Source organism: Schistocerca piceifrons, chromosome 2 (genome assembly GCF_021461385.2).
Source record: "Schistocerca piceifrons isolate TAMUIC-IGC-003096 chromosome 2, iqSchPice1.1, whole genome shotgun sequence".
NCBI lineage: Eukaryota > Metazoa > Arthropoda > Insecta > Orthoptera > Acrididae > Schistocerca > Schistocerca piceifrons.
The window spans coordinates 466,824,364-466,837,563 of NC_060139.1; the positions used below are offsets into that span (position 1 = coordinate 466,824,364).

Sequence of the window (13,200 nt, forward strand, 5' to 3'; positions counted from 1 at the left end):
AATCAGGCACACTCACAACACTGTTTCCTTTCCCTGGTATAGTAATTCCCAGATTGTTTTTACTTAATTCTTCATGTTATATTTTTTTGCGTGTTTTACTTATTTGATAACAGACAAAGGAAATTTGTAATACTGATGTCAAGAGTTTGAACTCTTAGTTACAGACTGGAATGTATTGGTCATGATTCCATTTCACAATATTTTTATCTTATGATCTTTGGCTACCTGTTTTACATGTTTTATTCAGAATATTTGACACTTTAGTTAGATAAACCATTTACTTTCACATTTACAGCTAATTAACTAAAAGTATTTGGTTCTGAGAACAATTTATCATTATCTTGTGTTGCAGTGTGATTTTCAACCTTTTTTGGGAGCTTAGTGTTAGGCCTAAGCAAAAAATGGATGTCAACAATTATAGATGTCCTTGGTATGCACTCCCCCACAGGAAGACAATATTAAAGTCATCACAAATATTGAGTCTCCAATTAAGAACACCTAAAATTATAAACTACAATCGATGTTTCTGGGTGGAATAATACATCAAAGAAAGGAAAGGCAACCATTTACCTATGACTGATTGATGTGTTCTGCATAGAAATCTGCAACAGAAAACAATATTTCCACTAGCTTTCAAGCTCTTGCTCATTCTCTGGTTAACTTTCACACATGTCTTTATACTTTTAGTAGAAGAAGAGCAAGAGCTGAAAAGCTAGAACAGGAATGAAAGATAGAAAAGGCAAAAACCTAAGGCAGACAGAAAATAAAAATGGAGCAAGCGGTATTTATCCCTGCATCTTAGTTTCTGATAAGCAGTGTAGTAAGCCATATTCAGTCCTTTTGCGAAGTAGGCAAGTTCTCAGTCGATAATAACTTCATTGGCTGCTGTAAAAAACATCAAGTACACATGGGCATTACTTGTTACTATATTCCATTTGCATTGCACCTCATGCATTTTGATGTAAAACTTTCCAGCTGCCTGCTGAATGTAGTCATCTGTCATTATTTATAAATGCTGAAGGAAGGTAAGTGCAGATAGATGTACTAATACTCAGTGTAAACAAGGAAGAAATGTTTGGAAAAGCAAGTTATGTATATCTGCTTTCTCTCAAATGTCTCATTAATTTTCAGTGAGAACTCTGTCATTAGTGCTAAATTTAATTTAATATGGAACAACACTTTAAACATCTACAGAGTCCTCTGTTATGTGTTTATAACATAGTTGCAGAGTAAAAGAATCATTTTTGTATATGACATGTGTTTCAGTAAGGAAGAAACGACGTGTAAAAGTACAGCAGGAATCACTTTTCAAAATGACACCAGATGTTAATGAGCAGAGATTAATCCATGACCTTTTCCTGAAAACAATTGATCTACATAGAATGTCGTTCCACAAAAGAATTCTGCCTCCCAGGAGCTTATGGATGGAAGATGCACAACTCAGCAATATTGTTTTTAGTCACCCCGAAGTAAGTATGTATATTCATAGTTACAAGTAACTTAAAGGTGTGCTATGTCATTAATGGTTTTACTGCTGTCTTTCCAAACTCATTTGTCTTTTCATCAAGTTTTACTGATAGTTTCTGCATGTGTTATTGCTCTGTTTTGTATAAGACTTTATTTAATTTAGAGCAAGCAGAAACAACTTCTCATATTGCTTCAATTCCACAAAGGCTCTCCAACTAAATGTCCAGGATTTACAAAGCCGTTCGTGGCAATTGTCACAATAATTAGGTATTAATATTTGTGAGAATTTTGTTCTAACCTAAAGCATGAGTCTGTCTTTTCACTCTTATTTTTGAATAACACTCTTAGTCAGTGAATGAAATTATCGTATGGCATTGTTGGCCGGGTGGTCCCATGCGGGGAAGTTCGGCCGCCGTATTGCAAGTCCTTTTTAGTCAGTATGTTCCCATCTTAAATAAATACTACATTGCGAGAATGTTGCCTGTCAAGCGTGTTTCACAACCTTGACTCTTTTAGTGATGAGTAGTATACATTTTCTACTCATATTTAGATTTATTTTGTGTGCATTTGTGTCGTATGCCTATGTGTATGCGGCCTACTTGTCAAAGTTATCTTTCACAACTTATCTCACATTTTGTAATCATTCTTCTTATCTTTATGTTCACTTTTTTCCAAGTTCAAGAAACAGCAAGTCTTTTTGTTTTTGTATTAAGCAAATTCAAAAATTAAGTTTTTTCTATTTTCCCAGTCTAAAAAAGAGCTTATTTATTATTCTTTAGATATTGAAATATATGGAGATGATGAAATAAGACAGCAGTTTGGAACAGAAAAGACTTCGTAACAGTAGAGATAGTGATGAACATTTTATGATATCAGTAGTTCCATTCTGAGAATGATTAACATTGTTTCATGTATTATTGGAACAATTTGAGAGCTAAGAATCATTCACATTAATAAATGTTATGAAAAGTTAATATGGCAAATATCGGAAAAATTTCCCTTGACCTGTTGGGTTTGAACCACCAGTCTTTGAATTACTACAACAATTGTGTTATGATAACAGGAGACTCCAATCTAATTTTCAAAACTGTATGTTTGCCTGACTACGTGCCTTAACTCTTTGCAGTATGTGACCAAATGCTTCTTGTCATATATTAAAAATGTACAAACAGCAGAGTGTGTCATGAGCTATGTGGACAGTTACATTCACTTGCCATTCTGGATATCATGATATGAGCAACACTCAAGAATGGAACGTTGCACTTTTTTACTTTATATTCCAATCTGGACATGTTTTCCACCTCTAGTGGCCCCATCACTGATGAAATTCTAAGCTCTATTCTTCCATTCTTCTCTCTACTCTACACAATAGTTAATTGATTCTGGTGATCGCAACACAATTTGTCATATCTGCTCAAGATAGGTACATTTATCATATAAAAGACTTTTAAAGAGTTGTCTTCTTCCTTATTCTCCACAATGTTTATTGGTGCATACAATGACTGAAATGTGTGAAATGATGCACATTTTCTAGGACCGGAACCTGCACAACAAGGTTTTTGGGGGCTTTCTTATGCGACAGGCTTTAGAACTCTCTTGGACTGCTGGTTATTTGTACAGGTATGTAACATCATAATTATGATTTACTGTTCTACATTATTTTGGTATTGCACACACAAGATATAATTTTGATATAATGATTTTTATGGTGCTCTTTATTTATATATTCATTACTGGAATCTTCAAATGGAATTACACAAGCATTCTGTCATTGAGAGTTAGTTGCATTGTCTCATATATTTTAGAAGTTGTTGGCAGCTATATGTATTAAGTAATTTATCCTTAGTATAGATATGTAAGAAATGATCATTCAGTCTCAGGCACTTTGTATAACCACTACCTATTATATAGGAAGATTTAACAGTTTTCCAGTCTTATATTTCGACAAATGTTAATGTTGTTTTTATTTGAAATATTGCATGTGAGTATGTCGTGGGACACCACCAGATCATCATCATCATCATCATCTCTCTCTCTCTCTCTCTCTCTCTCTCTCTCTCTCTCTCTCTCTCTCTCTCTCTCTCTCTCTGTGTGTGTGTGTGTGTGTGTGTGTGTGTGTGTGTGTGTGTGTGTGTGTGTAGCTGGGAGGTGTGGGTGGGGGCGAGGGGGCACATGATGGTTGTTTATTCTTCACTCAGCCCTTTCGCTATATATGGTGTGGTTAGGTTAACTCATTCTGTTTTATGTGTTCCGCCCATGAAGCTCCAGTATCAATTAAAACTAAAGCATATACTTAAAATCTGGCATCTTGTAGGTGTCTTTTAAATGGTCTCAGCATATGTATTTTTAATATATTTACACATTCCTATATTCAAAGTTAATAACAAAAGTCAGATCTAAATGTACTGTGATATTCACAATGACAGTACACGGCATTAGAAAGAAGTCCCATATGGATCTTATGTTCTTGTTTTGTGTTTCTTATTTCAATGGAAAACCTCTTAACTTGCTCACAGTGTACAGCAGGTAGGAGAATATACATCTCAGGAAATTAAAAAAAAAAAAAAAACTGTTAGAGGTATTTCTTTGTAATCGTTTCTGCTATTAATTACCTGAATCTTTGGGCTCTGGAAATGCAGGAATTGAAATTGTTGGTAACAATATCAACTGTGAATTAATGCTGTTTGCTAAAAGCAAACTGCTCATATGCTTTTCAGTGCCTCCAAAAACTACCCTACCTACATGAGGCTCATAATAATTGAGGATGAAACAATAGAGCAAGTCAATGGGATTAAATTCTGGGTGTCTACGACCTGGGGGATCCAGGAAAAACCCGGGAATTTTTTTCATCCGGTAAAAAACCGTGAATTTTTTTGAATTCCGGGAATTTTTCATTGTTTTTGTTCTCAGTTAAATTTTTGTAATTTTAACTGGTAAGAATGAATACTCTAACAAAGGATATTACTGTATCCTTCTACTGCAGAATAATACTGCAGCAATAAAACATGAACGAGAGAAAAAAACTAAATAAAACTTAAATTGCAAAGGAAATGCGCCATATACAGCAACAAAACACAGTGCTCATACAAGCGTCTTCCAACAGCAAAATGTTTCAAAGGCTTCAGGAAGGCTATGCAATGCTTCATAACAACAAATTGCCTCCGATGAGCATGACATCACAACTGTTAATATTAGATTTGTTTTAGCAGTTACGAGTGGGATCATGCGCATGCGCAGTTTAGTAGTATCTTCTTCTGCTTCTGGCTACAGAAACGTGGCTGTTGGATGTGTAAGCAGTCGCAGCAAAAAAAAAAAAGGGGGGGCGGGGGGGAGCAGCTAGGTGCTACTGGGAAAAATTTTACTGGCGCACCCAAGCCACCAGTTGCTCAACAGCCCTGGCTCAGAAGTGGGGGGGGGGAGGGCAAATTCATATAAACCTTCTTTTTCACAAAGCACCTAGTATCCAGCGCACGTTGGTCTATCGATTATTTGTATGACTTTGAAACGTCTCCCTGTCGGTTTTTGAACATGGTTGAACACATTCTAAGTTGATTTCTGAATGAATCATAAGTTGATTTGTGAATGTGTGCATAGTGTACGTGATGTCTCTGTCAGTGGAATCCTCATCACATCTAGAAATAAACTTTCCTGCAGACAAAAGGGGCTATACAAGCTGAGCAGAGTATAGCCGAATGAAAGAAAGCCAACCACTGTCTGATTATGTGGTTGATTGGGTTTGTGAATGATGAGTGTTGTTACGATTACCAGCGAATCCATAGATTCAGACTACCAGAGTGCGAATAAACGACTAACAGGAATAACAGGTAAGAAAGATTACGTATTATCTTCTCGGTGTATCCAAGAAAATGTAATTTTGACAGAAAATTTTTGGCCAGATCGCTATACTAGCAAGGGCCAGTTGTACAATCTCCAGCAAGCAGCTGCTTTAAGGTCTGTTCTGGAAGTAGCGTGGAAAACGCGTTGTACGAACACGTAACAATACCTAACCAGAGAATAACTGCGGGATAACTAAACTGTTGATTCTGGCAGAGTTAGTGAAGTTAACCGGCGCATAAGCTTTGACATTGGCAGGATTAGATACAAAATTAGTGATGACAACATTGTTTGTTAGAATGAGGAAGGAGAAGAAACGGGGACATCACACAAATTATGGAAGCATAAGACGATTCCAAATTGATATAAAAATTTTACACTACTACTTTTCGATCTCATGCTTAAGAAACTGGAATGTATGAATGAAGTGTAAAACTGTTTCCTAATGTAAAGCTTTTTGCTTGTAGTAGGCCTAATAGGCATTTGATATTGGTACTTTGTGGATTATATTCTGCCGTGTTATAAAAATGACCATTTTTGCCAAAACAGTCTCGTTTATTTGGCATGTGTTAAAATTGCTGCAGTATTATAAACGCCTATTTTGTTTTATCTCGCAGACAGTTACAAAATATAGGTAATCAGAGAAACCACACCAGTCTTGGGCCTATTTGTAATTACAGCTTTTTCAGTATTAGACAACGACATTTTGATTTTTCATGTAGCAAAACGTTTGACGAACTTTGATGAGGTAACAGATCCTTTTGCAGAAAGGAAAGCATGCTATGTAAAGCTGTATCAAGATTAGAGAGAGAAAAATCCTAGGAGCTAAGGATTGAAGAAATGTGTACTGTCTTGCTTGTCTCTTCTCTTTACTGGTTTTATGTATCCTATACTTAATTTTATGTCACACAAAGCAGCAGGTTGTTATCTAAAAGGGAATAAAGAGTGCAAGTTTTCTGAAGAGTTTAAAAAAAAAGAGGGGCAGGATGTCAAACTGGCCTACTGGAAGCAGGAGAGGCACCATAGGACATTTTAATTTCCACTGTCCTGAATATAGTTTGATGGCATCCAGTACAAAATATACGCGTTTCAATTCCACAGACCGAAATACAGTGACATGCGATAGAAGAATGCTGTGTGAAGAGGTGTGGCGCTGCACTTTGGCACACTTAAGATGAGTTAACATATCTTAAAATTCCTCCGACAAGTATGTTTTATGTATTAGAGTCTTCAGAAAGATGCGCGCTACAGAATGATCATATTTTTGAAAATTCGTTTTTTTTATTTATGTCCTATCTCAAACGCTCGAGGGACGCCACTATCTACCCCAGTTCGGAAATATTGTGGATACGGGTCTGATGCGCAGAGCAGTCTGAGTTATAATAGGAAAGTGGGTAGTCTCGATGTGACCTGTGTTTAGATTTAGTGATTTTGCTGTTTCCTCTTTGTCTACTGCACTCACGTCAAATGAAAACAAAATTGATTTCTTTGGCCAGGAGCTATCATGTCAATTAAAATACATTCACATAATTACGGAAGGCCAAAATACGTTATTAGTTTCAGATTTTATTTTATTTCCACCTTTCTGACAGTCAAGCATTAATTGCCATGCAGAACAATGAAGTTATTTTTATCGGTTTGCTGAAAAAATTTTCTTTTATTAATCTTTTCCGCTGAGGCAGTCAATGTATTTGAAACAAAGAGTTTAATTTCAAACTATTGGCTAGTTTCAACTGTTCGGTGCATTTCAAGTTTACGTTTTCATCTTCTAGCACATATGGCATTATGCCATAACAAAGAACCAGACATGAAATAACAAAGTACTGGTACCCAAGGAAATTTACATCCCGAAACCACATTGAAAAGCTTAATATCAGGTCGATGCCTACTTCACTGGGAATCTGGGACTCATTTAAAAATCAGCTCTTTGATGACGAGCCACTTGGAAGAATTTATAGCCCAAAAGATCACACTTTTATGTCGTTATTAAAAAATTTACTGGCACATTTGTGTGATACATCTTAAAATGTAATACGTGCATAAAAGACCAACATTATATGTTAAAGCTTAGGTTCTCTTGCAGCATATTGGCCTTAGAGACCAATTTTATATGTGAAAGCTTTGTTTTTCTAGTAGCAACATTACATATATTAATGTAAACCTTTAAATTTTCCTGTTCGTGTGTTCGCACTACTTAACAGTGATGTTGCTATTGGCTGACTACACCACTGGCGAGATCACGTGACATGAGCTATGACTGGCTTACAAATACACATCGCAACCTCGATTTCAATGCTTCGGAAAGTAACATGCGGTGTTTGGGTGGAATTCGAATTTATACTTTTGTAATAAGAAAATATGCAATGTACATGTTACTGCACATCAAACATCTTTCCAAAAGGTGTTTCGTTTTCTAAAGCGCCGCGAAATTCTACGCCCATGTATAAAACCATAACCATTCAAAGGATTGATAAGTTATACAGTTCCGAGAGAAAATATACTGTCAATTAACAGGGAAAAACTATGTTTCCATCCTGGAGAAAGTGTATTTTTAACCGGGAAATCTGGGAATTTTTCTTCCTTGTCCACATATACATCCTGTAAATTTCTTGAAGTGTGGATAGACACTAACTTACAATGGAATATTCACAGAGAAAAGCTGCTAAAGAAATTGAGCAGTCTGTACTATGGTTTTCAGATTCTTAGTCAATCTGTGATCTCTCAACACTAAAAACAGTTTATTTTGCTTTAGTATACTCAATTCTCTCTTATGGAATCCCACTGCGTAAGTCGGTGTTTGGTAAAATTTTTGTGGTGCAAAAAAGGCTCCTAAAGATAATATAATAATAATATAATAATGGTTTATTTGTCCATAATGACTTTTACAGTCGTGGACATAGTCAGTCAGTACATACATGAACAATAATAATAGTTTAGTAGTAGAAATAAAGTACACACAACATTAAAAATCCTTGATGGAGTACAAAGATTTAGCAATTAACAGATGCTTTAATTTTATTTTAAATATGTTTCCTTTTAACATTTTTATGGTATTTGGCAGTCTGTTGTAAAAAAATCTTCCAGCGGAAAATGGATTATGATTGGTTGCTTTTTTATTTCTTCCTTGTTGTATTATAACTATGGATATCACTATTTATTATACTGTGCTCCATATTTTCTTTTACAGACAGTATAGTCCTTAGAACATATAATGAATACACTGTTAGTATACTATACTTAATGAAGTATTCTCTACAGGATTGACGTTTACTAATATTCGCTATTATCCTAATTGCTCTCTTCTGGGCTCTAAAAGCCCTATCCATGTATATTGTTGGTTCCCCGCCCCAAATCTCAATACCGTTATTGTAGGTGGGAGTGTATAATACCAAAATAGATTTGTCTGGTGACGCTATTATACTAGAAAGGCGTTTTAGCAGGTAAGTATTACACGAGATTTTTTTACACATGTAGCTGATGTGCTCCTTCCATGTAACATGTTCATAAACTATAATACCCAGGAATTTATGTTTATCAATTGTTTCAATTGATAACTCTGGCTCAGTATCCACTTGTCTTGATTTGTAATTTAGCATAAACTCCATTAGAACTGTCTTTTCCTTATTTAATGCCAATTTATTTTTAGTCATATATTCTGTGATGAGGCTAGTGTTCTTCATATTATTTTGCACTGTTAGCTGTTTTGTAGGGCCCCAGCTTATGAAGGAGGTGTCGTCGGCATAATTCACAAGGTCTGCATTTTTTGGAATTATTATATCATTGATGTACCCAATGAACAGAAAAGGCCCAATAATACTTCCCTGAGGGACTCCAGAGTTGAGAATTTTATAAAATGATTTTAATGTTTGTATAAGTCCCCTAGTTGTATGAGACAACTTAACAGCAGCAAGGTATGATCTTAACAAATCTAATGCCACTCCTCTGACCCCATAAGTTTCTAACTTATGTAGAAGAATGGAGTGATTTACAGTATCAAAAGCCTTAGCTAGGTCTAGAAAGGTGCCAATAACTTTGTTTCCATCATCAAATTTATTCACTACTGCTTGAGTAAATGTGGCTATGGCTGTTATTGTAGACTTGCCCTTCCTGAAACCGTGTTGAGAACTTTTTAATATATTGTACTTAGAGAAAAATGATTCCATTTGATCAAAAAATAGCCTTTCCAACAACTTACTAAGTTCTGATGTCAATGAAATAGGCCTATAAGTTTGTACATCAGTAGTTTTTCCCTTTTTATGCACTGGTCTTATTTCAGTGACTTTTTAACAAGTCAGGAAATGACCCCTGTCTGAAAGAGCTGTTTATTGAATGTTGCAGTGGCTTTATTAACTCATTACTGCATTATTTCAGAAATTTGGCTGAGATGTCATCCCAGCCACTGGATGTACTTGCTTTTAAGTTGGAAATGGTTCTCAGGATTTCCTGTTCTGTAACACACCTCAGGAAGAATGAATTACTGACATTAATGGGATTTAGCACCTGCGGTGGGTTGATCACATCCTCCTTACTCATCTTACTAAATTGATCTATGAATCTCTCACATACTTCTTTTGGGTCATTAACCAATTTTTCATTGCCTCTTATTATTATGTTGTTACACAATGCCTTGTCATTCCCCCCACTTTCCTTCTTTACTATATTCCACGCTGTTTTGCTAACATTACAGGATTGACTCATCTGTTCTGCATACTTCTGTTCCTTTAATGTCTTAAGTGCTTCCCTATAGGTTTTTTACAGGCTTTGTATTTAGACTGAAAGTACTGCAGTTTGGTGTCTTTAAAAAGAATATATAGATCATTCATGTCATTCTTTAATTTCATCACATTAGGGGGGAGTTTAAGATTCCTGGAACTGTCAGTTTTCTTTAGTATTTTGACCCTTGGGCATACTTGATTTAGACAATGGGTTAATGTTGTATAAAATGTTTCCCATTTTTCATTAATGTCTTCTGTTGCATATAGGCCTACCTGATACCAGTTTGTGTGTGCCAGTTTTTCCTTTAATGCATGATAGTCAAGCTTTCTTTTATAAGTAAATTGTTCTTTATGAGATACTATTTCTTTGTCAGTTTGAAGCTCTAGGACTAATGCACTGTGATCCGAAATGTGGTTCTCAACAGTTCCAACTACAAGGTCCTCCTTACTTAAGTTCGTAATAACGTGGTCAATACATGTCTGAGAGTCACCTGTAATTCTTGTTGGTGTTGAATTCACGTGGTTGTAATTATAGGACTGTAATATATCAATATATCTAAGATAACTTACACTATTAGTTAAGGAGTCAATGCTCACATCCCCTACTATTATAGTCTGTTTTTTATGAGGTGAGAGTTTATCAATAAGTTCCTCTAAATGGCAAAAGAATTCTTCCATGTTACTGTTAGGGGATCTGTACAGGCTAGCTATTATTAAACTGCTATATCTGAGCTTTATTCTTATGGCAGCTATTTCAAGAACCATCTTACATGCAAGTTTATCTATCCAATCAATTTTTTCACACTGGACATTATTTTTGACATAAATACCAGAACCACCACCTTTATGTTGTTCCCTACAATAGACACTGACAATTTTATAACTACTTAAATTAATGCTGCGTAGTTCTTCTAGTTCATTCGCAAGATAAATATGAGGGCTACTAACACTTAGAAATTCGTCAATTTGTTCAATTTTATTGGTAATATATTGGACATTTTGCGATGTTATTTTGATTTTACTGTGATTTGCGGTGTTGTCAAGTACTTCGCCTTCACGTATGTATGGTGAAGGCTGAGTTAGTCTAAAAAAGTTTCTGTCGGACTTCTTTCAGTTGTAAACATACTGTTTTTATATATTTAAGTTTTTCAGTTCGATTCTTTCTTTTATGATTAAATTTAATTTTTCACACAAATAGCGTTTACCTGCATAATTTAAGTGCAATCTGTGGGGATGTGTGTTGACCTCTATCCAACTTTCCTATATCTAGAATAGAACAATTTCCATAGTTTGAACATAGTGCCTTAATTCTAATATTCGTTTTTCGTATTTCCTTGTTTACGCACGAGTTGTAGATCAGATTGTGCCAATGCGGAACAGTAGCGACAGTTGTATTTTTCTGCTTATTTTCTTCAAGGAAGTTCTTCAGGGCTTCAATGCAGATATCAGCCTCATTTCTTCCCATGTCATTTGTACCACTTACACAAAATATAAAGTCGTTGCTACGCAGCATTTTTCCTTTTATGTCGGCGTCTTCTATAAAGTTTTTTGTTTTCGCTCCGGGTTTCACAACACTAATCACTTGAAGATGATTGCTCGTGTCACTTAGGATTTCTGCAAGATTTCTTCCATGACTATCTGAGAGTAGAAGCACATGCACTTCATAGTTTGTTTCATACTACAAGAATTATACAGTTCGTTGCAGGAGTCACTAACTTCATTGCAATGTTTATATTCACTCTTTGAACTGTATCCATTTTCATTATTAATTGACATTATTCCGTTTGTTTTTGGGAGTTCATCACACTTCATTTTGGCAATTTTCAAAGGTTCCTTACAATTTTTAACTGAGGATCTCGTATTGTATCTTACTTTCGTACTTTTCACAGTGTTTCTTTCAAGTTTGCATTTACTATGTTCTTTATCAAGTTCTGTAGATTTACTGTGAGCACTATACCTATTTTTATCAATAATATTTTGTTCACTTGCTACAATTGATGCCCTTTTTGCTTTTTCAGCACTTACTTGTTTCCAGTCTTGCAATTTAGGTTTACTTGTCTGAGATACAGGAACATGCGTTGTCTGTGGCTTTTTCAGCACAGAATTTTCATTTGTTACGCGGGAAATTTCATGTCTTAATGCATCCATTGTGAACTGTAGACTTAATATGCGCTCTTTTAACTTCATAATTTCTCCATTGCAATCACTACAAGGTCGCTTTTTTACCACTCCACTGTAACTTTTGTTCACTTTATCATCACATAAAACTTCACTTGACGCCATCTTGGAAGTCCATGTGTCTCCATATACCTCCACTAACTTTATTTTCAGTGAACTGAAAAATACTGCTGTTCCCTGCATTTATATCTTAGAAACAGGGGCCTTTGTTAATCAGAATCTGCATTTGTTTGAGACCAATAAATGTTTTCATGTTCATAATACTAGTTGTTGTGCAGACATTCATGTAAATAGCCAAAGACTGCCCAAAAGCCTGCTTGTTATTAGAAATATGGGAAGTGAGCTTTATAATAAACTACCCCTCTCAGTTACAGAAAGTAGAAATGCATATAGGAATAAAGGAAAAAAGTATGTTAATGGAATAGTATATAATTGGACTGAGTTGTTCTATTATGATTTTTTTGCTAATTTGCAGTTGATCAAGATTTTAACTGTAAATCTAGTCTAATGGCTGTGCTGTGCTCAGTTATTAGTGAATTCTCTTAAACAAGCTAGTCTGTTTAGCAGTACTGTATAAGTTGTAGTTAAAAGCTTGTATCACATAAAGAGAATTATATTCTAAAAAATTCGGTTTATCCAATATCCCTACATATCTTGTACATGTAGGATTTGATGTACCAAATAAATAAATAAATAAATTAGATAAAAAATTTTCTCTTCATCATTAACTGTTTATCCACACTAGTAGTTAACAAGATGCTGTTTTAATTGCCTTAGATAAGTAATACAAATATCCTGATGGTAGTATATAGAAGCATTTCACCATACTTGTATCAAACTTAGTGTGCTTTGATTTGTTCCACAACCCTTGAGGTTTTCTTTCATGATGGAACATGCAGAATACAACTTGTGAGTGAATTAGAGTTGGTTTGGATGCTGTCGAACCACAGAGTGGACAAAGTGGACATAATAAAAGTCAGTGAGATATCTAATGACATAGCTGAAG

General features: G+C 35.1%; 1 protein-coding gene across 1 annotated transcript in view; it reads left to right on the forward strand.

Annotated features, from left to right (window-relative positions):
• The window catches only part of LOC124776683 (acyl-coenzyme A thioesterase 9, mitochondrial-like), a 91,657-nt gene that overhangs the window by 60,993 nt on the left and 17,464 nt on the right, over window positions 1-13,200 (forward strand). Inside the window, exons 7-8 of the mRNA XM_047251786.1 lie at window positions 1,267-1,469; window positions 3,002-3,087. Coding sequence (XP_047107742.1) covers window positions 1,267-1,469; window positions 3,002-3,087 — 289 coding nt within the window. The remainder of the gene's footprint in view (window positions 1-1,266; window positions 1,470-3,001; window positions 3,088-13,200) is intronic.